General features: G+C 34.6%; 4 protein-coding genes and 1 long non-coding RNA gene across 5 annotated transcripts in view; 3 read left to right on the forward strand and 2 right to left on the reverse strand.

The window, feature by feature from the left end:
* LOC104266212 (probable dimethyladenosine transferase) overlaps nucleotides 1-849 on the reverse strand; it is a 9303-nt gene extending 8454 nt beyond the window's left edge. Inside the window, exon 1 of the mRNA XM_009861878.3 lies at nucleotides 675-849. Within this exon, the coding sequence (XP_009860180.2) occupies nucleotides 675-732 (58 nt within the window). The 5' untranslated portion in view covers nucleotides 733-849. The remainder of the gene's footprint in view (nucleotides 1-674) is intronic.
* Nucleotides 35-569, forward strand: LOC113474696. The gene is made up of 2 exons (XR_003396386.1): nucleotides 35-190; nucleotides 225-569. It is a non-coding gene; the product is annotated as an uncharacterized LOC113474696 (long non-coding RNA).
* Nucleotides 850-1472: 623 nt separating the features above from the next.
* On the forward strand, nucleotides 1473-3629 carry LOC100184829 (protein cornichon homolog 4). Its single transcript, XM_009861822.3, has 5 exons — nucleotides 1473-1653; nucleotides 1906-2035; nucleotides 2387-2568; nucleotides 3044-3184; nucleotides 3374-3629. Exons 2-5 carry the CDS (start codon nucleotides 1964-1966, stop codon nucleotides 3411-3413), a joined length of 435 nt encoding a protein of 144 aa, XP_009860124.1. The 5' UTR covers nucleotides 1473-1653; nucleotides 1906-1963; the 3' UTR covers nucleotides 3414-3629.
* A 270-nt stretch (nucleotides 3630-3899) lies between these two features.
* On the reverse strand, nucleotides 3900-14100 carry LOC100182411 (WD repeat-containing protein 26). Its single transcript, XM_002131490.5, has 13 exons — nucleotides 13584-14100; nucleotides 12670-12826; nucleotides 12080-12216; nucleotides 11194-11291; nucleotides 9990-10155; nucleotides 9134-9272; nucleotides 8448-8588; nucleotides 7237-7356; nucleotides 6690-6835; nucleotides 6095-6173; nucleotides 5605-5734; nucleotides 5013-5186; nucleotides 3900-4578 (listed from the first exon to the last, which is right to left on the reverse strand). The coding sequence occupies exons 1-13, from the start codon at nucleotides 13796-13798 to the stop codon at nucleotides 4538-4540; spliced, it is 1743 nt and encodes a 580-aa protein (XP_002131526.2). The 5' UTR covers nucleotides 13799-14100; the 3' UTR covers nucleotides 3900-4537.
* Nucleotides 14101-18754: 4654 nt separating this feature from the next.
* Nucleotides 18755-21660, forward strand: LOC100187175 (3-hydroxy-3-methylglutaryl-coenzyme A reductase-like). The gene is made up of 2 exons (XM_002131450.5): nucleotides 18755-20586; nucleotides 20868-21660. Exons 1-2 carry the CDS (start codon nucleotides 18803-18805, stop codon nucleotides 21547-21549), a joined length of 2466 nt encoding a protein of 821 aa, XP_002131486.1. The 5' UTR covers nucleotides 18755-18802; the 3' UTR covers nucleotides 21550-21660.
* Nucleotides 21661-21672: the final 12 nt, after the last annotated feature.

Consider the following 21672-nt stretch of genomic DNA (forward strand, 5'->3'; position numbering starts at 1 on the left):
GTCGTTTTCCGGCCACGCGAGGATAAAGTAAGTTACATTCATTTGTGGGCGTCAAGTGATAAGACGTTAGCCCACAGTCCGACTCCATAACATGTCCAGGTTCAAAACTCAGTTTATTCAACAAAACAGTTCGGGTTACCACGACAAAACAACAACGACGTCACGATACTCTCCGGCCTCCAACTGGCTGGTCCAGGCTCACACTGCCTAGTTGTACAGTACAGGTCCAGGCTCACACTGCCTAGTTGTACAGTACAGGGCAGGGCTTATAAAGGAGATAACTCAAAGGCGAGAACTCCCAAGGCGAGAAGAAGCGTTATACACGAGAAAACATTATACACATTATACAGCAAGGCAAAGTCTCTCAGCACTGTCACAGGGCAAAGTTTTCCAGCATTGTATATAAAGAAGCATTGTTATACATGGGTTACAGGAAACAATCCAGGCGCATACACATTATGCCAGCTGGCCAGCTGTTAAAGTTACACAACGCAAAATTCAATCTTTATGCATTAAGTTAAATTTAGATAATTATATATATTAAATATTTGTGCTCGGAGCACCCTCAACCGCTACACATTCACATAGGAGTACTATATGAGTATTAAGTATATTTATAAAAAAAATTATGCTATGCTTCATCTAACACGTATTGTTATAAAGTTTAAATTTACCTTGCTTTGTCGCTTCTTTATGAGTTCGAAACTTCTTTTCGGCTTTTACTTTGGGCATGATGATGAAGTTATTTAAATTGCAGCAAGTACAACAACAAACTAAAAAAGGCCAAAAATCAGGGATTATAATAAAGTTACCACTGTCTTGTTTGATTTTGAACGCAATTTTTATGTGTTATTTGTAATGTCAGACATGCATATTATGCTAAACGCTGTTTTATCTGAAAATACGACTATACGAGCTATTTCGTTACATCAGAAAACATATCGCGCATCGCGCATGCGAGGTTTGGAGGGGAAACACCGAAGTATAAAATTCTGTCTATCAAATTAACAAGAGAGTCCTGTACTAACGAACGTTTATTTAAATTGTTCCGTAGTGGCTGTGCCAGATATACAACAAATTCTTATCAAGATATATTACGCGGTTGTTTGCCTAATAGCTTGAACCACGGCCTACCGAAGATATCTCTAGTAGGCCGTGCTTGAACACGTTGACCGCGTCGGGGCAAAGTGGTTGGCGAGTAGCCTTTCTAGCCCACACGTTTTGTGGACAAGGCTTGACACTGCTACCATAGTGGGGGCCGTCCTTAAGAAAGAAATTTAACGACAATTGCTCCGACCCTGTCGTCTTTGTTTAAACTTTAAATTGTCCTGACGGAATTTGCATAAAGTGCCACCATAAAAACAGGCTCTCTTGTTAAACCTAAAACACAAATCATTGTTTATGCCGAAGCACTTTAGATACTTTACGTGCCCGATTGTGTAAAAGTGGGAACCTACGTGTGCAAATATGTAGAGGGTTATATGTACAGCCAGTTTTATAAACAAATATACATTGTTCTAAATACTCTTTTTCATGCTTATCAGACGTTTTAATGTTTATGTGGTGAAATTAGGTCGACATTTTAATTCTTGTGTTTAACAATATGTACCAGTACCGTCCTGTAAAACAAATGCTTTAAAATCCTGCTGAAAGGTAATGTACACAAAAAAAAAGTATGTAATGCCATCGCCTTTTGCCGTGTGACAGTTTTGGTGCTAGATAAGAGTCCTCCAACTACGTTATCAGCTAACCACTAAATCCCTATTATATAATTCTTACATAAAATCGTCTACTACCTCTACCAGTACACAGTAACAACATTCAACAATTCACACCAGCCTAATCTGTAACAGGCTGCGGGATTTTTCACTACTGCCCACGTTTTTAACCTTTTATGTTTTACAGGTTAACTTGAAGTGAAGTTGGTTTCAGCATAAACAGATCAGCATCTTGAAACATAACCATGAGTGAAGCATTACTGCTATGCATAGCTCTGATCGACTCAGCAATTCTGTTGTTTTTATCAGTATATTTTGTATCCTTTTGTTTGTGTATATACTTAACTTTCTAGTTATTAGTTATTACAAGGCTTTTGTAAAACTTTAATTTATCATTAAAGTCCGTACAAAACAAAGGGTTTAGGTTTTTGATTCCTAGACATTGTTATTATGACACTATGGCTGTAACTTTATTATCTCGTGCTGGGTGAACAACATTCGTTAAAATAAAGGTGTTCTGTTTGATACACTTCGTTCCTACTTACAATTAACAAAACATTAAATCATTTTTCTATTTATACAAGTTAAAATTAAGCTATATATATATAATTTGCTTACAATTCTTTTCTGACAACAAATTTTCTTTATTCCTTAACTTTCACTAACAGATCATAACATTATCTGATTTGGAATGTGATTTTTTGAATTCCTCCACTTGTTGTGCCAAGTTAAATCGTTGGGTTCTGCCAGAAGTCATTGCTGCTTGTTTTTGTCCTTTAGTCACCATATTTGCAGGGCACTGGATCTTGTTCATAGTAAACCTACCTTTTCCAATATATTTAGTAAATCGGTAAGTTTGCTTTTATTTTAGGTTTTTTAAAAAAATTATTTCTGTATTTTGCTTCTTTTCATACCCAGCACAATATAATTTTACAAAATTCATTTTATGACGCGCTAAGTTTTTACCAAAAATCGATATTTTATCATTGTTATAAACAGAAAGTTTATTTTGGCTAAAGATCAATTTTGTAAAAATGATGTGTTACTGACTATTTCAACTTCTATACAACTGGTAATGTTTAAGTCAAGCAAAAATGAACTACAGTATAATAACCCCTTAGACCGTTGTTAATTGTTTAAAATTTAAAACATGGTCAGGATATTTGGATATTATGTGCTAAGGGTGTTCCGTCTTTCCCCAAACTACTATACAGCTGAAATCTGAATAATAATATACTTGCAGTTTTAAAGATTGCTATGAAATCCCTTTTCACGCTTTGTGATAACAATATTAGATCAGGTGATAATTGAAACATTTTACATAGGTACTTAAAGGTTTCTGCCGGTAACATTGGTGTTTTCGATCCAACCGAAATACATAATCGTGGTTTACTGAAAGGTCACATGAAGGAAACTATGGTTAAACTTGGATATTATGTGGTGTTCTTTTTTATCTACTTGTACAGGTGAGATATTTAGTTCTTAATGTTCTATTCTATATGGGTGAGGTGTTTTAGCAAAATAAGCTGGAGGACCTTTGGTTTAGATAGAAAGTTGTACAAGCTTTAAATTTGACTCTAATGTTTTGCGTTTTTGGTGGTTTTGGTCAGAAATGTGCGGCCAGTAGTTTATAACTTTGTTGTTTTATATTTCAGTTTTGTTTACGTGCTCGTTTCTGGTGGATCTTCTTCCTGACCAGACTCTCCTACATTGTTTTTGTGGATCTTCTTCCTGACCAGACTCTCCTACATTGTTTTTGGAGTTGTTTTACTTCTGATGTTTCAATGGAGCATAATTATATTTTATAGCAATGCAATAATGAGTTTGCCTATAGAACAAATAGTGTCTTAATCAAAGATGGTGGTATTTTACTGGGGTTGTGCATATGCAGAATAAACTACCATGAAAATATAGTGGCCGTAGTTTTTGTAGGCTAGGATTAGTCCGTAGTGTAGATAATAAACTACCATGAAAATATAGTGGCCGTAGTTTTTGTAGGCTAGGATTAGTCCGTAGTGTAGATAACTCCCTTTAAAGTTGTACCAATAAGTGGTTTCTGATGTGAAAACATTTTCTTTTGTTGATATGAACTGATAATTGTACCTAAAATAGTGCTTTCTGATAGCTGTTTTTTTAATAACTGCTTGTACTTCTATATTTTTTTGCTTGAATGTTACACACTTGCATGCCGTACTTTATTTAAAACAAACTGCCGATATACACATGTTTAGTGAAATCTGAATGGATTTCGATTGTTTATATAGTAAGACCACTCAGAAAATTAGTGGCTGTCAAGGTAGTCTATGCATTGCAAAAAAAAACATTTTATAATAGAATTATATTAGTAATAGTAATACAACCTTTAGGCATTTTATCAGATTAAAACACCAACTATTGTTTGCAAAAAATACTCCCAAGTTCGCAATAAATACCCCAAGGTATTTGTTTTTGATTTTGACCAACCATGCAGCAAACATACGGCATGTTAATAAATGAAATCGGTAACTACTTCATGCTATTAAAACGATGCCTTGAAAAACTGAGGCATATATATTAAAAACATTTCACGGCTGTTTTAAATTGAGGAAGTTAACACAGCTAGAAAGATGCAATTTCGCTACCACATAGCGATAACCATGACTTTGCAAAAAGCTGGTAAACTGTTTTACCGGACCACCCAAATTTAAAAGGCAACTTCTGACTAAAAAGGACCAAAAACAAAAGGCATGGCCGCTATCGTTCAGCCTTATGATGATGGTAATGTTAAACATTCTGCCAACCCTCTGGATCTTAATTTTCTATATCAACGTATGCAAGCGTCAAACTTCATCACAGTTCAAGTTTTCTTCATTTTCTGAATCTGTGTAAAATGTTACTAATGACACACAAAAACTTTTTCCTTTTGAAAATATACTATAGTAATGGAGAATATTACCGTTTGCACCCCATATTACATAATCGTGTTTTGAACTAATAACAACTATATTTTAGATTCGAGATGAAATGGTTATACAGTTCTGTAAATATTCTTTGTTAACTGCCAAATGGGAGAAGAAAACAGAACAATAGTCCACCTATATCTTTAGGCAATTAATGTGGGTATGCACTCATGAACATGAAAAAGTCAAGTCACCATGTTTCAAATATATAAATAAGAATACACATACTATCTGATAGTAAGATGATGATTAACTAAGTATTAGAAAACAGTTTATATATTTTTTAAATTAGTGGTACTCTATTTAAAAAAATTGTCCCATACGATTGGATTTAGCAACCACTATAGTAGTGTACCTTCGTCTTGGCTTTCTTGAGGACCCCATATTCGAATTGTTCCATCATCAGACACACTTGCTAACATGCTGGGTATTGCTTTGTTCCAACTGACACAGTTGACGGTCTTACTGTGGCCACATAGTGTTTCTATTGGCAATTCTTTTGATCGATGCCAAATGTACACTTTATTGTCTGTAAAAAAGGAATACTGGTAAGTGTTAAATATAAATAGGACCTAAATTTTATTCCTGCGGCCCTGTAATACCTAACCTCCATAGAATGTAAAAATACCTATATTGTATCTAGTCAATACATATTACAGTTAAAATGTCTATTTCATTCTCTTTAACTATTACATTTAGACTCAATCATTTATGCAGTTTCAGTTTTTGTTAACAAACTAAGTCAGTGTATTAAGTCTTATCTGTCAGGTGCCACATGGAATGTGTACCATTCTATATCAATCTTGGAGAGAAAGAGACTGTACAGTGAGGCATGCCATTAAGACTTAATATATAGAGCAGAGTTTGAACATTACCTCAACACCCAGACACACGAAATATTACAAACGCATATATAGAACAATAATATAAAACAAAATTAAATGAACCTTCACTGCCACTTGCAATATATTCGTCAGCTGCTCCACCAAATGAGGAAAATATTGTGTAGAAACCTTGGACAACACCTTGGTATTTTCGAACCAGTATTTGGTCATCAATATCCCATAGGTGGACACCCTGGCAATAATAAGAGCTAAGTTCATACTTGTGTATGAAATGAATGTTACTTATATATTTTGGTGTAGCGGAAAATAGACAGCTGTTATAACAGGTGTCCTGTTTGGTACTCCTTGTGCCCACTTATGAGTTACCACGTATTTAACTTTGTGAATATTTATTTTTTGAAATGTTTGGCGATAGTTCAGACAACCCAGAAGAACAACTGGCGAGCGCCGTTCAGTGTCTAGCACAAAGATACATGCCCAGAATGGTAGCAGCATTGAGCCTTGAACCCAGGAGCTCTGCTCTTAGAGGCAGGCGTGAGCTAACCAGTTTGTTATGGCCCCAGACTTAAAAATAGGGTTAAATATAAGATACCTGTGTAGCAACATTAAGTAATACAAGGTGACCATCAGAGGATAATGAGAACGACATCACGGGGTGATCTTCTTTGATCCTGAAGATAGAATGTTGAAAATTGATATTATTATTATGATAAGTTAGAATAAGTGCAGCTGTTACTTGATATATATATAATAGCTGTTAAGAAGATTTATCTATTCTAGACTATTCAGGTACTTTTTCAATCTATTTGCATTAATACTCAATAAGCACTAGCATTGGGAACAAAAACTGAAACATTTTTTAATTTTTCGTTAGTATCACCTTCAAGGCAATACTTGCCAACTGAGTTTAGCTACACCAATCAGTGTATTACAAATGTTAAAATTGAATTTTGATGAGGTCTACAAGATACCATAATACAATATGCCACAAAGTACTAGCAGGTTTATAGCGAGACAGAGTGTCCCAAACTCTACATAATAGGCTACTACACTACAGACAATGTTCATTGGTAAGTGGCCATATACATTTTTTTCAAAACTGTTTTTTTTTAAAGCAAAAAATACAGTTTTTACCATAAAAAACAAAAAATACTTTTTCAGCACATTAATATGCAAATTTCACTTACACATTATAGTCAGACATGTCTTCAAAGTTGTAGGCTCGTATTCTTTGTTGTGTATCAGCAGATAAAACTGTTTTGTTATCAGGCAGACAAGCAAGGCTTTGTACACGCACCCCTTCCCATGAATCAAGGATATTACCATCAAGGTCCTGCAATTGAAATATTATATTATTTTTGTTTGGTCAGATACCATAGCAGAGGTATTGGAGATAAACTGCTCTGTTTGGTGCTGTGACAAACTAGTTAGCGCGCTTGCCTCTAGCCTATAGCTTTCAGGTAGAGGCTGGCTAACCAAAATTGCTCCAACCCAGTGGTCACTAATGAGTTGCCTAAATTGTCAGCCATACAGAAAAAAAAAACCTCAAAGTAAAATATGTGGTAAGTCGTAAGCTTGAATAAGGCGTATAAAACAGAACACCTGTGTTCCAACGACAGACGTTTTCCAGCCAAGTGAAGATAAATCAAGTTACATTTATGTTCACCGAGTTTTTTTTTAATAATTTTTTTTTTTTTAAATACACAAAATATTTAGGAATGAAACATGACGTACACATTGATAAAATTGTCCTTTGGTTCCACCAGTGACATATTTTTTACCATCAGGAGTCCAACAGCAACAACTGAGGCTGTCTTCGGCAGAATTGTTCATTTTAGTGCGCAGTTCACCAGTCTGTACATAATGGTAAAAATTAGTTTTAATTATTAGAATTTTTGTGCATCGTGCCCACGCTAAGCAAAGTTCCGAACATAAGCGACAAATTTTTAAGAATGCTTAAAGAAGGCAAAGTTAGACGTGCATTCTTTAAAACAAATATGATGCCAATGTTTACAGATTAATGTAGTGTGAAACATTTCATGGTACGACTGCCTACCCGCCACTCAACGTTTTGCACCTATGATTTTGAGAGTCCATAGTTTGTTGTAATAATTAGTTGTTAAAAAATAGTTTTTGGGTTAACCTCAGAAAAAAATAATCATTTTTAAAAACAATATAATTGTCATACAAGAAAAAATAATTATAGGAATACTAATTACCATCAGATAAGGCAAAAAATAAAAAAGTGTTATTAAAAATAAATTTTTACTTGCCATTCACCTTTACATTTATTTTAAGGAAAAGGGTGAGTTAGCACTACAGAAAGAGAAATTAAATTATGTGTTAACTTGCCTAATAAAACATTGGTTTTGCTACTTATGCATTATGATATTGTATGTAAATAGTAGTCACAACACTATTATGATTCACTTGCATTACGTATTGCTGGTTTTCACTTTCAGTAAACAATAATTACAATAAAGTTATAAAGAGACTATTTCTGTCAAACAGGAACAGTATATAAATATTGTCTGCAGGGTGTAACGGTCACGCCTTTTATTCAAAACGGTATTTTTTTTTCGTTTTATCAATAAGCGTGTTTTAACAACTGTTGTTTTACTGTCAACTTTCAAACACTTTAACCACATATACAGTATGGATATAAATCTATACAATGGGGAGAAATTTATTAGGGTTTAATAAAATCAAACAAATTAACAGAAAATTTATGAAGCTTTTTTGATAGTAGTACGAAAATTTTGTTCTGAAATTAAAATAGGTACACAAAGGAAAAAGAATGTAAACCACTGCCTTTATATATCAAATGCGCTGCTAGGTACACTAGGCTAAAAACAAGGAAAACTCTTTTCGCACTCAAGTTTCATGCTCAAATTAATTGTAAAATCCTAATTTCATTTGTAAAAGATTATGAAAGCAAAACCAACCTTTGCATTCCAAATCCATAATTCTGAGGATTCTTCAGTCCCGCATGCAATTATATGGGTGTCATCTGGACTCCACACCAAATAGCCAACACCATATGTGTGGCCGGATAATGAGCGGGCATGGACAAGTTGGCGAGTCACCTAGAGATGGAATTGCACAATTAACATAACTTAAAACTGAAAAAAATTACACACATATAATTTTACAACAAAAAAAGCGGGGGGTTCAAATGCATCCATAGGTCGCAAAATTTTTTAATAAAACTCCCTCCTTTTATAAAAAAATATGAGCCCTTTCATGCCTTGATTAAAATACTTTGGTGCAACGAGTCATGACTAAAGTGGCCTAAACCAGTAGCGCAACTGCGATTTTATTTAAATAGTTCCCCCAACAAAAAATTTTAAAAACAGGGGTTTATAGATTAGGGCCTAAAGTTTCCAGTTTTGAACTGATTTTAAAACATTTTAATCAGTTATTTGCCTTTATTTCTTTATTTCATTCAACACAGGACCTAAACATTGTAGTATTAGTATACAAAGTGCTTTATATTGGGGTAATGGGCCAATCCTGGCCTAAATCCTGGTACCCAAGGCATGCCACGCTGCTGGACCTTACCCACATAGAATAAACAATGTAGTATTAGTAAACCTTTTCCACTAAGCTCAATGCGTAAAATGGTACCAACCGGATTGACGTCCCATATTATAACACAGGAATCCTTTGACCCTGTTGCAAGCATTGACCCATCGTGGGAGAAACAACAGAACCAAACCTCATCACAGTGATCGCTTAAAACTTGTGTTGTTATGGATGGAAAATTACGACTGTAAAACAATTATATAAGTCATATTTTTGCAAATAATTGAACATTTTACAAAAGAAATTGAAAAACATAATTGATTCTCAATTTAAAGCCAGAAGCGTTTTAACTAAATGATTGTAGAATATACTATTTTTTACAGATCTTAATTTCAAGTATTTTCTCATTTTAGAAAAATTACCAAACTTGATTGTATGTATTAATATTTGAATAACACTCAGTTGTCAAATGTGGCACAGCAATGAGAGTCGTTGTAACACAGGTATTCTGTTTCATATAGTTCGTGCCTCTTATGAGTTACCGGTAAGTCACCAGGTATATAACTTTGAGAGTAGGTTTTTTGTTTTTGCACTCTTTCTGTATGGCTGGCAAGTTAGACAAATCATCAGTGACCACTGGGTTGGAGTTATGAGCCTTAAGTGCGTTGCCCAAGGACAAATGCACCAACAATAGTAGCAGCATAAAGTGTCGAACCAAGTGCTAATATTAGTTATAAGTGCATAACCATTGAGCCATGGTGTCAAAAAAAATTAATACACAAAACACAAGATATAAACCATAAAAAAATAACAAATAAAATTAATTAATATTTACCTGTTATGAATCAGTCAGGTTGTAGAATTAACGTAAAAATTAAAAAAAAAAATGGAAATTAGTAAATTAGTGTAAAAAATTGATTCTGAAAAATTGTGTATCATATTTCATATGTGTTTTTACTTACGTGCGACAATGTAGACAAGAATGATCTACAAGCAGTGAATAGGATGTGTACTCGGGTTGTTGGGAGGAATTGTGGAAAACACATTTGCTTTGCTGGTAGACAAGTGCTTGGGTGAGGAGGGTTTTAAGTCGGTTTGGTGGCATCATCACTGATATGGGAAGATAACCTGAATATATGAATAAATGAATGAAAATAAATGTAACAGGCCGGAAAACAATGGTCGTTATAACAGGAGTGTTCTATTATTATATTTTTGTATTTTTATTTTTTCTGTATAGCTGATAAATTGGACAACCTACTAGTGACCAGTGTGTTGGAGAAATTGTTGTTGAGTGTCTTGCCCAAGGAAACATACGGCCACAATGGTAGCAGGGACAAGCTTTGAACCCATTAGCTCTGGGTTAGAGGCAGGTGTGTTTACTGTGCTAACCACTTTGCCACAGCTTGATAAACATAATAAACTTTGAGAAAATTGTGCAATTACTTTTAAACGCAGGCAAAACAGATTTATTACAACACAGCTGTTTTGTAGCTATCCTGTTATTGACTGGTGAATGTGAGTGTATAGAATTATTAAAAGTGTGAAATGTTTTTGTATATAAGCCATAAAATCTAACAGCTGGGTTGCACATATACATCTGTGTACAATACTGAGCACTTTAGCAAAGAGAAATGCAAAGACGGATAACTTTTGTCATGAGTCACCAATTCATGAGCTTTTGTGACATGAGATAAAACAGTAAACAAATTCAACCAAGCGATAGCAGAAACTACAAAAACCTAATATATAACAACTGTTGATTAATTCCTTTCTTTTCCTAGTTAAATATCTTCTTTATGTGCAAGACATAAATAAATATATAAAACATTGTAACTTGATTTATCCTGGAGTGGCGGGACATTGACAGCAGTTATAACAGAGGCGTTCTGTTTTATACACCTGGACCTGATGCCCGATTACGAGTTTCCACGTATGTAACTTTGTTGATTATTGTTTTTTCTGTATGACTGACAATTTAGTCAAACCATCAGCGTGTACTGGGTTGGAGCAATATCTGTTATGTAATTTGTTCAAGAACACATACACCCACAATGGTAGCAGAAACAGGCCTTGAATCCACAACCTCTGGGTTAGAGAGGCAGGAGTGCCAACCAATGTGCCACAACACTGAAAGATTTATGTGACATTATATAAATACACTACCTTGCAGCTTCTCCAACAACTTTGCTCTTGATTTGTGACCTTTACCTTCCCAGTTCGCTGCTTTTTGCAAATCTTTTGGGTTTGTGATCATAAGTAAACTGTAATGAATACATTTAATAAGTTATAGTATATTGAAGTGAATGTGAATAGTAAAATGTTCAACCATTTAGACAGGATAGTAGCAATGATTAGACACTTAGAAGGTAAGACAGGGACCGCATGCCTTTCAAATGTTGACAATACAACACTTTCAAATGTTGACAATACAACACTTTTTTACGTGAAAAAATGGGTCACTTAAATGTCAGACAAACAAAATGCTGTGACAAATGTCACCCGCTATATTATTTATATAATTGATATGGCAGAGTAAGTGTTAAAGAAACAGTACTTCAAAATTGAAATTGCAGTTCTTAAATTAACTGACCTATTTTGGAAAACAATATAAAACAATCCATTTAATTTAGTACCATACTTCAAGCTGCACATACACAGAATCTTATTATTTTATTCCATAAAATTTACTATTAAACATTTTGACAGTAAAATATTAAATATAACTAGAGATAAAATGTGTTTTGTGTTTAACTTTATAGTGTAACAGACATGCCTTTTATTTAAAATTTGATTTCTTTTTCTGCTTTATCCATAAGTGTTTTAACAACGGTTGTTTTACCGTTACAACCCTACTTTTGTAAACTCTCTCGTTCTTCGGACCAGGACCGAAGAAAAGAAATTAATTTCATTCATTCATTTAATAAATAATTTTTTTTTTTCCTTTTGTAAACTTTCCTTTTGTTTGTGACCAAAGAGACAAAATGAATTCAACTCACTTAACTAATTGTGTTGAATAGGTATACAAATTAATATTCACATTATTCAATACCTTGACAGTTGATGAACTTTGTTCACATAGATACGTAGAGGTGTTATTTGGTTTCTAAGACACGAAAGAGCATCCAAAAGTTTGCCATCTTCAAGCAACTCAAGGAATTTTTGTTCCATAATGTGGTAGCGCATTTTCTGTTTAAGAAAACTAGTTGCAATACCGTTGTATTTCATTTGAAGGGAAAAAATGTTATAACATTTATTGTAATTTACAGTGTTATCACGCTCTGTACAGCACATTTGAACCAGTAGTTTTAGACTGGGGTTAAGGGAACCAATGTTGTATGACAAAGCAGTCTAACAGTTCTGACAGAACTTGTCAAAATCACTTTTTGACATTTAGGTACAAATGTTAATATAGGTGATTGGCGAAATAAAAGAAAATGAATATAGTATAAGTTTAGGACTGTAAACTACTGTATTAAAGCCTACCATAAAAAACAGATACAGAGATAATTTAATAAATAATGAACTGAAGAGTTTTTTAGATCACAGTTGTTTAATTTTCACTTTCTGCCTTCTTTGCAAATTATTTTGCACATTAATTACTAGGCTATAACTTAAAAATTAAAGTTTTGTTTAGGCAACCTGTAAATGACGCTGATGTTTCAGTAGCGGCTTCATTTCAATTAACGTGGTATCCACCTTTGCCCAGTACCCACACATAATCTGCTCACGAAATTTCGAAGCAGCTGAATGCTCTAGTTTGCAGCCTGATTCTTGCATTAAAACATCAGAAGATTTCCTGGTAATTAGTAGTTACATTAAACCTAACATATTAACAAATATTACTGTGATGTGTTATAGTGGATAAATATGACACAACGTTTTGCCAACTTAATTTATCAGTATTCCCATTGGACAATTTCACCCACAATTTGCGGAACCTAGGAGTAGGCCCATCCAACCCTATATAAATTATCTGGTTACTATAAAAATATAATAATATTGACTGCTATTAATGAGAAAATTACACACAAAGAGTTTTAAGCTTTATCTACAGATTGGCTTTTGTAAGTTGTGTCATAAGTCATAACCTGGTTATGATAACCCAATCCTAAAGCCAAGTTCCTGATTAGGATATTTGGTGACATTGGCTGAGTTGGTTAATGGTTACATTTATATTTTTTCAACGAATATGATTAGTTGAGCACCCCAGTTAATACAAACCTTCAGTTAGTCAAAATTTCCATTATGGTTACATTGTGGTAATATTAGGAAACCAATGTCTGTAACAATTTCACTTAATCAAACAAATCCGTAACTCTTCAGTAAACAACCAGACCATGCATGGTACTTTCGTGGCAATTTTTTATCGAGGCACAAAGTTATACTGTTAACAGTGGAATAGCTAAGGGGGACAGTTAAAAACGATGCGGTAACAACAAAAATCAATTGCAATTTTACTTATGACCATTATCTCCAAAGTTACTTAAAATAAAAATTAACCAGGACTCAACATGCTAGCACCTACAATTTTATCTTTTTAAAAATTTCCTTACTGTAATCCGAGTGAGCATAGATGTTGTCCTACAAGGCGTATAACTTCTTTGTCCGTTTCGGAAAGACTTGGATTTGGCCGATTCTTTTGCACGTCTAAGGCCTCAGCATCACCGTTGGCAGCATTTCCACTTAATTTTGATGTGGTGGGCTTTTCTCGTACTGGTGCATTATTTTCTGATCGGGATCCATTTAACACCGTTGTGTGTGATTGCATTATGATACGCTGGCGTTTTAATGGTGGAGGCGATAAACCACCCTGGTCTGGAGCGCTTGAAGATGCCAGGCTTTTGTAAAATTTGTGGCTGGAATGGTCACACCTTGAAGATGAAGACCTTACAGCAGCAGAAGTTATTTGACAGGTTTTCTTGGCGAGAACTGACGAGTTAATCCAACATACATAAACAAGACACTTCCATTGAGATAGTTACAGGGTTACTTTCTCTCTATAACACACGACACACCAATCTTACTGATAATCCTACAGTTTCTGTTCCACTAATAAAGGCAATTTTAAGTAAAAGTTTAACAGATATCCTTAATAATCCAATTTATTTTCATTACTGGAGAGTTATTATGTTTTATATAAATCAATAATAAAAACTTAATTTTTTTTCAGTGATTGCTTTTGTTCTTAATGCATTACATTTATCTTGTTTCAAATTAGCAATTATCATACCTGTTCTGCAATCTCAATGCAAGCAATATTCATAACTGAAAGTTGGATGTTGGGAAAACTTTGGCATAAATCACAGGTACCTTAATTTCCATGCGATAAAGCCTATCCCATATAGAATAAAGGGAACTGATTCATAAAATATAGGCATGTACAAACCAAGTTTTTACCCACTACCCATAAGCAATTTGAATGAATTGGTAAGAAAGTTTAAGCACATTTCTAAACAGTAAACTTTAAAATACTTTAAAAAACTTTCTGCTTGCATTAAAAATGTTTAATAAGGATTAAACAAATTATCATGGCAAAACAAATTAGTTCTTGTGATACTTTAAAAGGGTTTCTACTTCCAAGCATATTTATAATTTATATACACTGCACATTACGTATCTTTTTTTACACCCTATAAAATATTTTTATTGGCTTATATTTCACTAATGAAGTTTAAAATAGCAAAAATAAAACAATGTTTAACTGATAGAGTGGGAAAACTATCGCATGAATATTAGCTTGAGAATTCATAAAAATCTTGATTGGGCTACTTTTCTTGTTTTTCAAATAAAATAATGACAGCCTTTAGAGCTTTGGTGAATTCTCAGTATTACTGGTGTGTTTGGTTCTTCTAAATTATAAGTAGAAATTTTATAATACAAATTACAATTTACATTGGAAAGAAATGTGGTCTCGAAGAATCTGTATAGTTTAGGTTTTATATAATATGTTGTGTCAAATAAGCATTACATGTGCTTTAATCTGTTATAAGCAGACCACATTTAAGTAGTATCTTGGTACCAGTCTGTAGTATGGCAGTTCCTGATGAGATCTCGTACGTACAAGACGGTTATTCTTCATGTGCGCACATGCTATCAGTAAATATTGGCATGCAAAGCATGTACATTATCACGCCACATTGGGAAATCTTACTTAAATTACTTTTTTTATTGTTTAATTAATTGGTGTACGTAGAACAAATTATAGCGAGCTGCGTGCATAACCAAAAGTTTGTAAACAAAATCGCTTGTGCACCTGCCATAATCTGTAGACTGGCCTTGGTACCTTGGTACTTTTAAAATGGCATTGAGACAAATCATTAACAATACCTTTCATTGAGACACTAACAATATGTTGCAACTAGTAATCAAATTAGAATGTTTTAGAACAAGTTTAAATGCGTACATTAGTAATAAATGAAATGTTTTTCATTGCTAACAAATATTATCAACTTTTATTTTTAAGTAAACCTACATAAAAGAAACACACAACTTAAATTTATAATTTTCTTCAGCTATACACTGTAATTTAACATACTAGATGCAACTACTAAGTGCAATTTAATCTTTGGGTTTACTATAAATGTAGTGAATTACTGAATTATAGCACTCTTGTAAGCTTATCGTAATAGCATAATTTGTTAGTCTATATTTGGCAATATTAGTAATAATTATAAATATAGGAGATAGAATTGTTTCATACATGCAGAAAAAAGTTAAGTAAGCATACCACTTACGACGTTTACAATAGAAGTGACGGCCAGCATACCACCAAAGCATTGCCATAAACTACCTGTTATTTTTCTGTTATGCCCCAATGATTTCTTTAACCGTTTGTTTATTAAGTTGCCTTCTTCTCTCGTAACAGGACAAATCAGCTGATTCGTGACGTACGGCATCGGTCGAGTCATCTTTTATTCGAAGTCACATTTAAACAAAGAAAAGTTAAATTCGTGGCACGCTAATTTAAAAAGGGTAGTAAAAGTTTAGTTAAATTTATGAAAATCAAATTGGAAAAATGAACAAATGATACTCTTGCGAATGCAATATTTAGACCACTGAAAATGTTATTCTGTCCTACACAATGTTTGAAAATCAAAGTAAACCCATGAAGCCCCAACCCACAATGATTTTAGTGATTTGACTACTGTTGGCAAACTGGAATTGCTACCATGGTGTAAGCGTCTAAACACCGACACAGTGTTTTTAGTACAATTTAACTTTACGTTGTTTCAATTTATCGTGGCCGCTCGGTGGCAGTAACAACCTGTAAGTTGGAGATTGTTCTGTTCAATGAAAAAGAGCGCTACGGTTAATTACTCACTTTGGTGGAATTTCTTTTTAGAGATTCAAATTTTTAACATGATCCAAGTTTTGGATCGCAATGTAAATGATACGTAAATATTATTTTTTCCAATCACAATTGTTTTAATTATATACAATTTAATGTTATTCATACTTTCTCGTACATTTTGGTAGTAAACAAAGAACATTAAAAGAATTATAAAACCTTGTCCTCGCGACTTTCAGAGACCATTGTTAGTTGTTTAAAACATGACCAGGATATTTATATATTTTGTGCTAAAAGTGTCCCATCTTCCCCCACCCCAGCATATACCACGACACCGGTTATGCGGACATACTTTTGTTTTATATTGAACTAAAGTAGTTTTTACGACTTTACGCGAAGCGTGTTTTTAACGATTGTCACTCTGCTGCTGATGCCATTTTCTATGTTGTTTTAATTAATTTGATATTCGTCGTTGTGTATTCGAAAGGTAATATAGTTTATGTTTATGCTTAAAATAAGTTGATTCCATTAAGCCTGTAAATTTTATTGAATGTTATTTTCAGCAAACCACAACTCGTATTACTCCGTCAAGAAATTTTCCGGTATCTGAATCCAGACAACATCTGTTGGGGTTTTCGTTCTTTTCACGTTTAACAAAGTTGTTACTATTATATTTCACTGGAAAATCTTTGACTTCGAAGGTATTCTTTTTATAGCATTTTTAATTTGGTGGAATTGGAAAACCCACACTAAACTTGATTTTTTGTTTTATGTAAACTTGTAGAGATTTTTGTCTGCAGCCAAACAATCACAATAGAGAAGCACTTGCGGTTTAGTAAACAGTGTTTCTCTTTCTTGCGACGCGGGGCTCGATTGTCTTTTGCGACATCCAATTCACAGAAACAGGAGCGGGGGATTTAACGGCGAGTGTTGGACAAGGATCGAGCAAAATGCCGTGTATCTGGTTACTGAAATGTTAGCGAAGTTTGTGGGATACTGGCGGTCAACCTAGTCGTAAAGCTAATAAATTTAGACAAACGTTGGTATATATGCTGTATGAAAGTAAGGAACAGTTTAAATCCCACACTGCAGTTTATAAGTTTTTACGAGGATATAGCAGCGTGGGGAAGATGGGACACCTTTTTATTCTAATTTTCCGTTACATTTGGTAGTAAGCAAAAAACATTCAAAGAATTATAAAACCTTATCCTCACGGCTCCCATAGGCCGTTTTTAATTGTTTAAAACACGATCAGGATATTTCGATATTATGTGTTAAAGGTGTCCCATCTTCCCCAACCTACTGTATATTAGAGAGTAAATCTCCACTTAGGTAAATTTACCTATTTTAATATAGGTTCTGGTAGGGATGTTCCAGTTTAAATTGGAGTTCTGATTCGTCACCAGGTATAGACTTAATGTCTCGTTATTTTGTCATGATTACCTCTTCGGGTTGGGATTTTATTGACATTACATCAGAAACTCAGAGGAACGTTGGTGTTACCAAACAAATTTGCTATATTTCGAAATCGGCTTATTTTATTTTGAAATTCATACCAGGACGTATGCCAAATTTTACTTTGTACAAATTATGGTTTGTGCATTAAATGTATTGTTTTGTATTTGCTAAAATGTGACTTAAATTTATTAAAATTTATTTTTTTCTTTACTTTTTTTACACGGAACCACTGACCATTCTTGCGTTGCGCCAGTCTGAGTCTGATAACAGATTCGCTTGTGATCGTCAATCGATATGTACGGTACATACACCGCTGTGAAATCTTCTATACAGGTTGAAAATACCAACGGTATTTTAGTAAATAGTTTATCTGCTTTGGTTCTTGCAGCGTGTTACGTTTCTACTAGGCGAACAAAATCAGGCAAGGTGGTTTTTGTTGTTGGTTTTAAGTTTCGTGCGTGTGACGTCATTATAGTCGAGTGGCACGTAAAACACCCACTGCTGTGCCTGTGTGTAGAAGCTTTGGCGACGACCGTAGTACTTAAGAGAGTACTATGCGACAACAGTTGAGTACTTGTTGGTTATAGTTTTAGCAGGTGAAAGCCTTGTGGTTAGCATTTTCTAATTAAATAGGTTAGATAGACATATGTTACTTATATTAATATTAAATGGTACTACAGAGCCTGTGTATTATCTATCAATGTTATCCTACACGCTACACCTATTTGGCACTAGTGAAGAATCTTCTGGTACATAGCAGAATAGGCTGGTGAAAAGGGTTGGTGGTTAGGTGTTGATGTTTAGGGGGTGAGTAGTTGGTGGTTATTTTAATTTATAGGAGTTAGTAGTTAGGGGTTAGTGTTTAGCAAATAAGGTGGGGGTGGGGAAGATTCTTTATTAGCACCTCCTATTTTATTAAAGTTTTACAATAATTATCCTTAAAATGGTAGTGTAGGGTAATACCTAAATTTATTTTGACTTATCAGATATTGGAATTTGGCAAATGGTAGAGTTAAACCTTAAAAAATGGCGGTAAAATTGTTTGAATTTTATGCACGCTTTTGTGCTAAATATGCCCTCGAAGTGATTGTCTGTTTTATGACGATGGTGGTTGGAGCTGTCACACTTAACCTTAGCAGTCCGTATGAACTTTGTCACTGGGCATCAAACTGTGCAGAATCAGTGGATGAAAGCCAAGTTAGTAGCGATGTTGTTCTTCTCACCGTATTACGATGTGGAACTATTATATATATTTATATGCAACTCAAGAAAATTTGGAAAATTAGATCTGCTTGCGTCGTTGGTATTGTGTGTGCCTACACTGTGTTTGCTGTGATGACATTCAGCATTACTCTGGTGCATTTTTTAAGGAAAGATTTGGTGATTGTTGGCAGTGCTTTGCCTGTGTTTCTATTGCTAATAGACATTACACGCATGGTGGTTTTAACAAAGCATTGTTTAAGCACAAGTTCTGTGGATTTACTGCAAGACTACATTGCTGAAGGAATGGGTGCTTTAACTCCTGTTCTTACACTTGACACTTTAACTGAACTTCTGGTGTTAATAAACATTGGTGGCTTTGTTCAAGTTAGACAACTACAACAACTAAGCTGCTTTGCCTGTCTGTCAGTCATCATTAACTATATTGTATTCACAACCTTCGTCCCTGCATGCTTGTCAGTATTGTTGACTTTGTTAAACAAAACCAAGACAAATGAAGATGAAATTTACAGTCGTCCGTCGTGGTATGATGTCCGGTTTAACAACAGTCTTCAGAACGAAAAAAGTAAACTGGATCATATATTCACAAGACGAGTGAAAATTCTTTTGTGTTCTGCATTGGTTGGATTACATTGGTTCAAAAGCTTTTTCACATTCTCTAATGATAGCATGCAAAGTAGTTTTGATTCAGTATTCACGCTAACACCAGAACAATTGTTTACAGTCACGTTGATTATCATTCTTGGAAGTAAATACTTACTTGATGATGGCTACGAAATTGTGTCAAGATTTCGAAGAAGATCTGAAAGTTTGATAGTGAGTTCAACCACACCAGTCAGTACATGTGATGTGAAATCTAGTCACAAAACCTCATATTCTGCAGTAGAGACATATGCCACTTCTTCACTTCGTACCCCAGAGGAGTGCATGAATTTATTAAAAGTTGGTTCTGATTTAGTTACTGATGCCGAAATTATTGCACTCGTTGAGAAGAAAAAAATACCTTTGTATAAACTTGAAACAGTTTTACAGGATGCTAACCGTGGAGTTGCTATTAGACGTAAAATTTTGAAAACTACAGTTATTGACAAATCTAGGATTGAAGCGTTCAACCACATCCCACATACTGGATATGATTTTACAACGGCAACAAAAGCTTGTTGTGAAAATACAGTGGGGTATGTGGCTGTTCCACTTGGCTTAGTTGGCCCACTGAAACTGGACAATCAAAATTACATGATACCAATGGCCACAACTGAAGGAACGCTTTTGGCAAGTACAAACCGAGGTTTAAAGGTATTGCATCTGTCTGGTGGGGTCACGGCTTCAATATATGGAGATGGTATGACCAGAGCACCAGTGGTGGAATTCCCATCTGCAGAACAAGCTTGCAGGATATCAAACTGGCTTCAAGATTCGTATAACTTTACACTTGTGAGAGATAAATTTGAAGCTACGAGCCGTTTTGCAAAGTTAAAGAGGTTGACTCCAGCAGTGTCTGGTCGACTTCTTTTTATTCGATTTACAGCAACCACAGGAGATGCGATGGGAATGAACATGCTTTCGAAAGGTGTTGAGAATGCATTGAGGTAAGGTATCTTATATTGCAATTATGTTCATAATTTTTTCAAGCTATAAAAGTAAAACCTTTTACTTTTCAACGCATAATGACTAAACAGGTAAATGCATTTTCAGAGCTGAATAAATGGGTTGAAGTCTTTAGACTAAAATTTCAAACCTTACAGGCTTCCTTATGTTGGACAGACCCCAAATTGGGTTGTTGATTAAATACAATACTGCTGCCCAACTAGGACTAGATATATGACTGCCAGTTTTTCTAATTCATTCAAGTGATTCAGTTTATTTTTAGATGGATGTGCGAGCAGTTTCCAGATATGAAGGTTCTTAGTTTGAGTGGAAACTTCTGCACAGACAAAAAGCCTTCTGCGGTGAACTGGATACAAGGGAGAGGAAAGTCTGTCGTTTGCGAAGCAGTAATCCCAGCAAAAGTGGTTAAAGATGTTCTACGGACGAACATAGCAACATTAACGCATCTGAACCGGTGTAAGAATCATATTGGTTCAGCTATGTCTGGTAGTATTGGTGGCTTTAATGCACATGCTGCAAACATTGTTACTGCGATGTTTATTGCAACAGGGCAAGACCCGGCCCAAAATGTTGTAAGCAGTAACTGCATAACAACCCTGGAAGAAATTTCTTGTCCTCAAATTGGGGATACTACATCCCACACAGCTCTGCACATTACTTGTACTATGCCCTCTTTAGAAGTGGCAACAGTAGGGGGTGGGACTGCATTGGAGCCACAAAAGGCGTGTTTAAACCTTCTTGGCGTGGCAGGAAGCAGCGCTCCAAACACTAAGCCAGGCACTAATGCATGCCAACTTGCAAAGCTTATCTGTGGCACTGTGCTTGCTGGTGAATTATCTCTTCTATCTGCATTGGCATCTGGAGAGCTTGTGCAAAGCCATATGCGACATAACAGATTATCTAGATACCCTCAAACCCAAGAAACCGAGCACAGTATACTTTAAGCCTGAAGGAATATAGAATTAATATAAATCCTATTTGATTAATTTAAAATATATATTGTATGTAAAATTTATGAAATACATCATTGCCATATACATGTACAATGTACACTACATGTCTGTTTA

This window comes from Ciona intestinalis, chromosome 11 (assembly GCF_000224145.3).
Source record: "Ciona intestinalis chromosome 11, KH, whole genome shotgun sequence".
Lineage (NCBI taxonomy): Eukaryota > Metazoa > Chordata > Ascidiacea > Phlebobranchia > Cionidae > Ciona > Ciona intestinalis.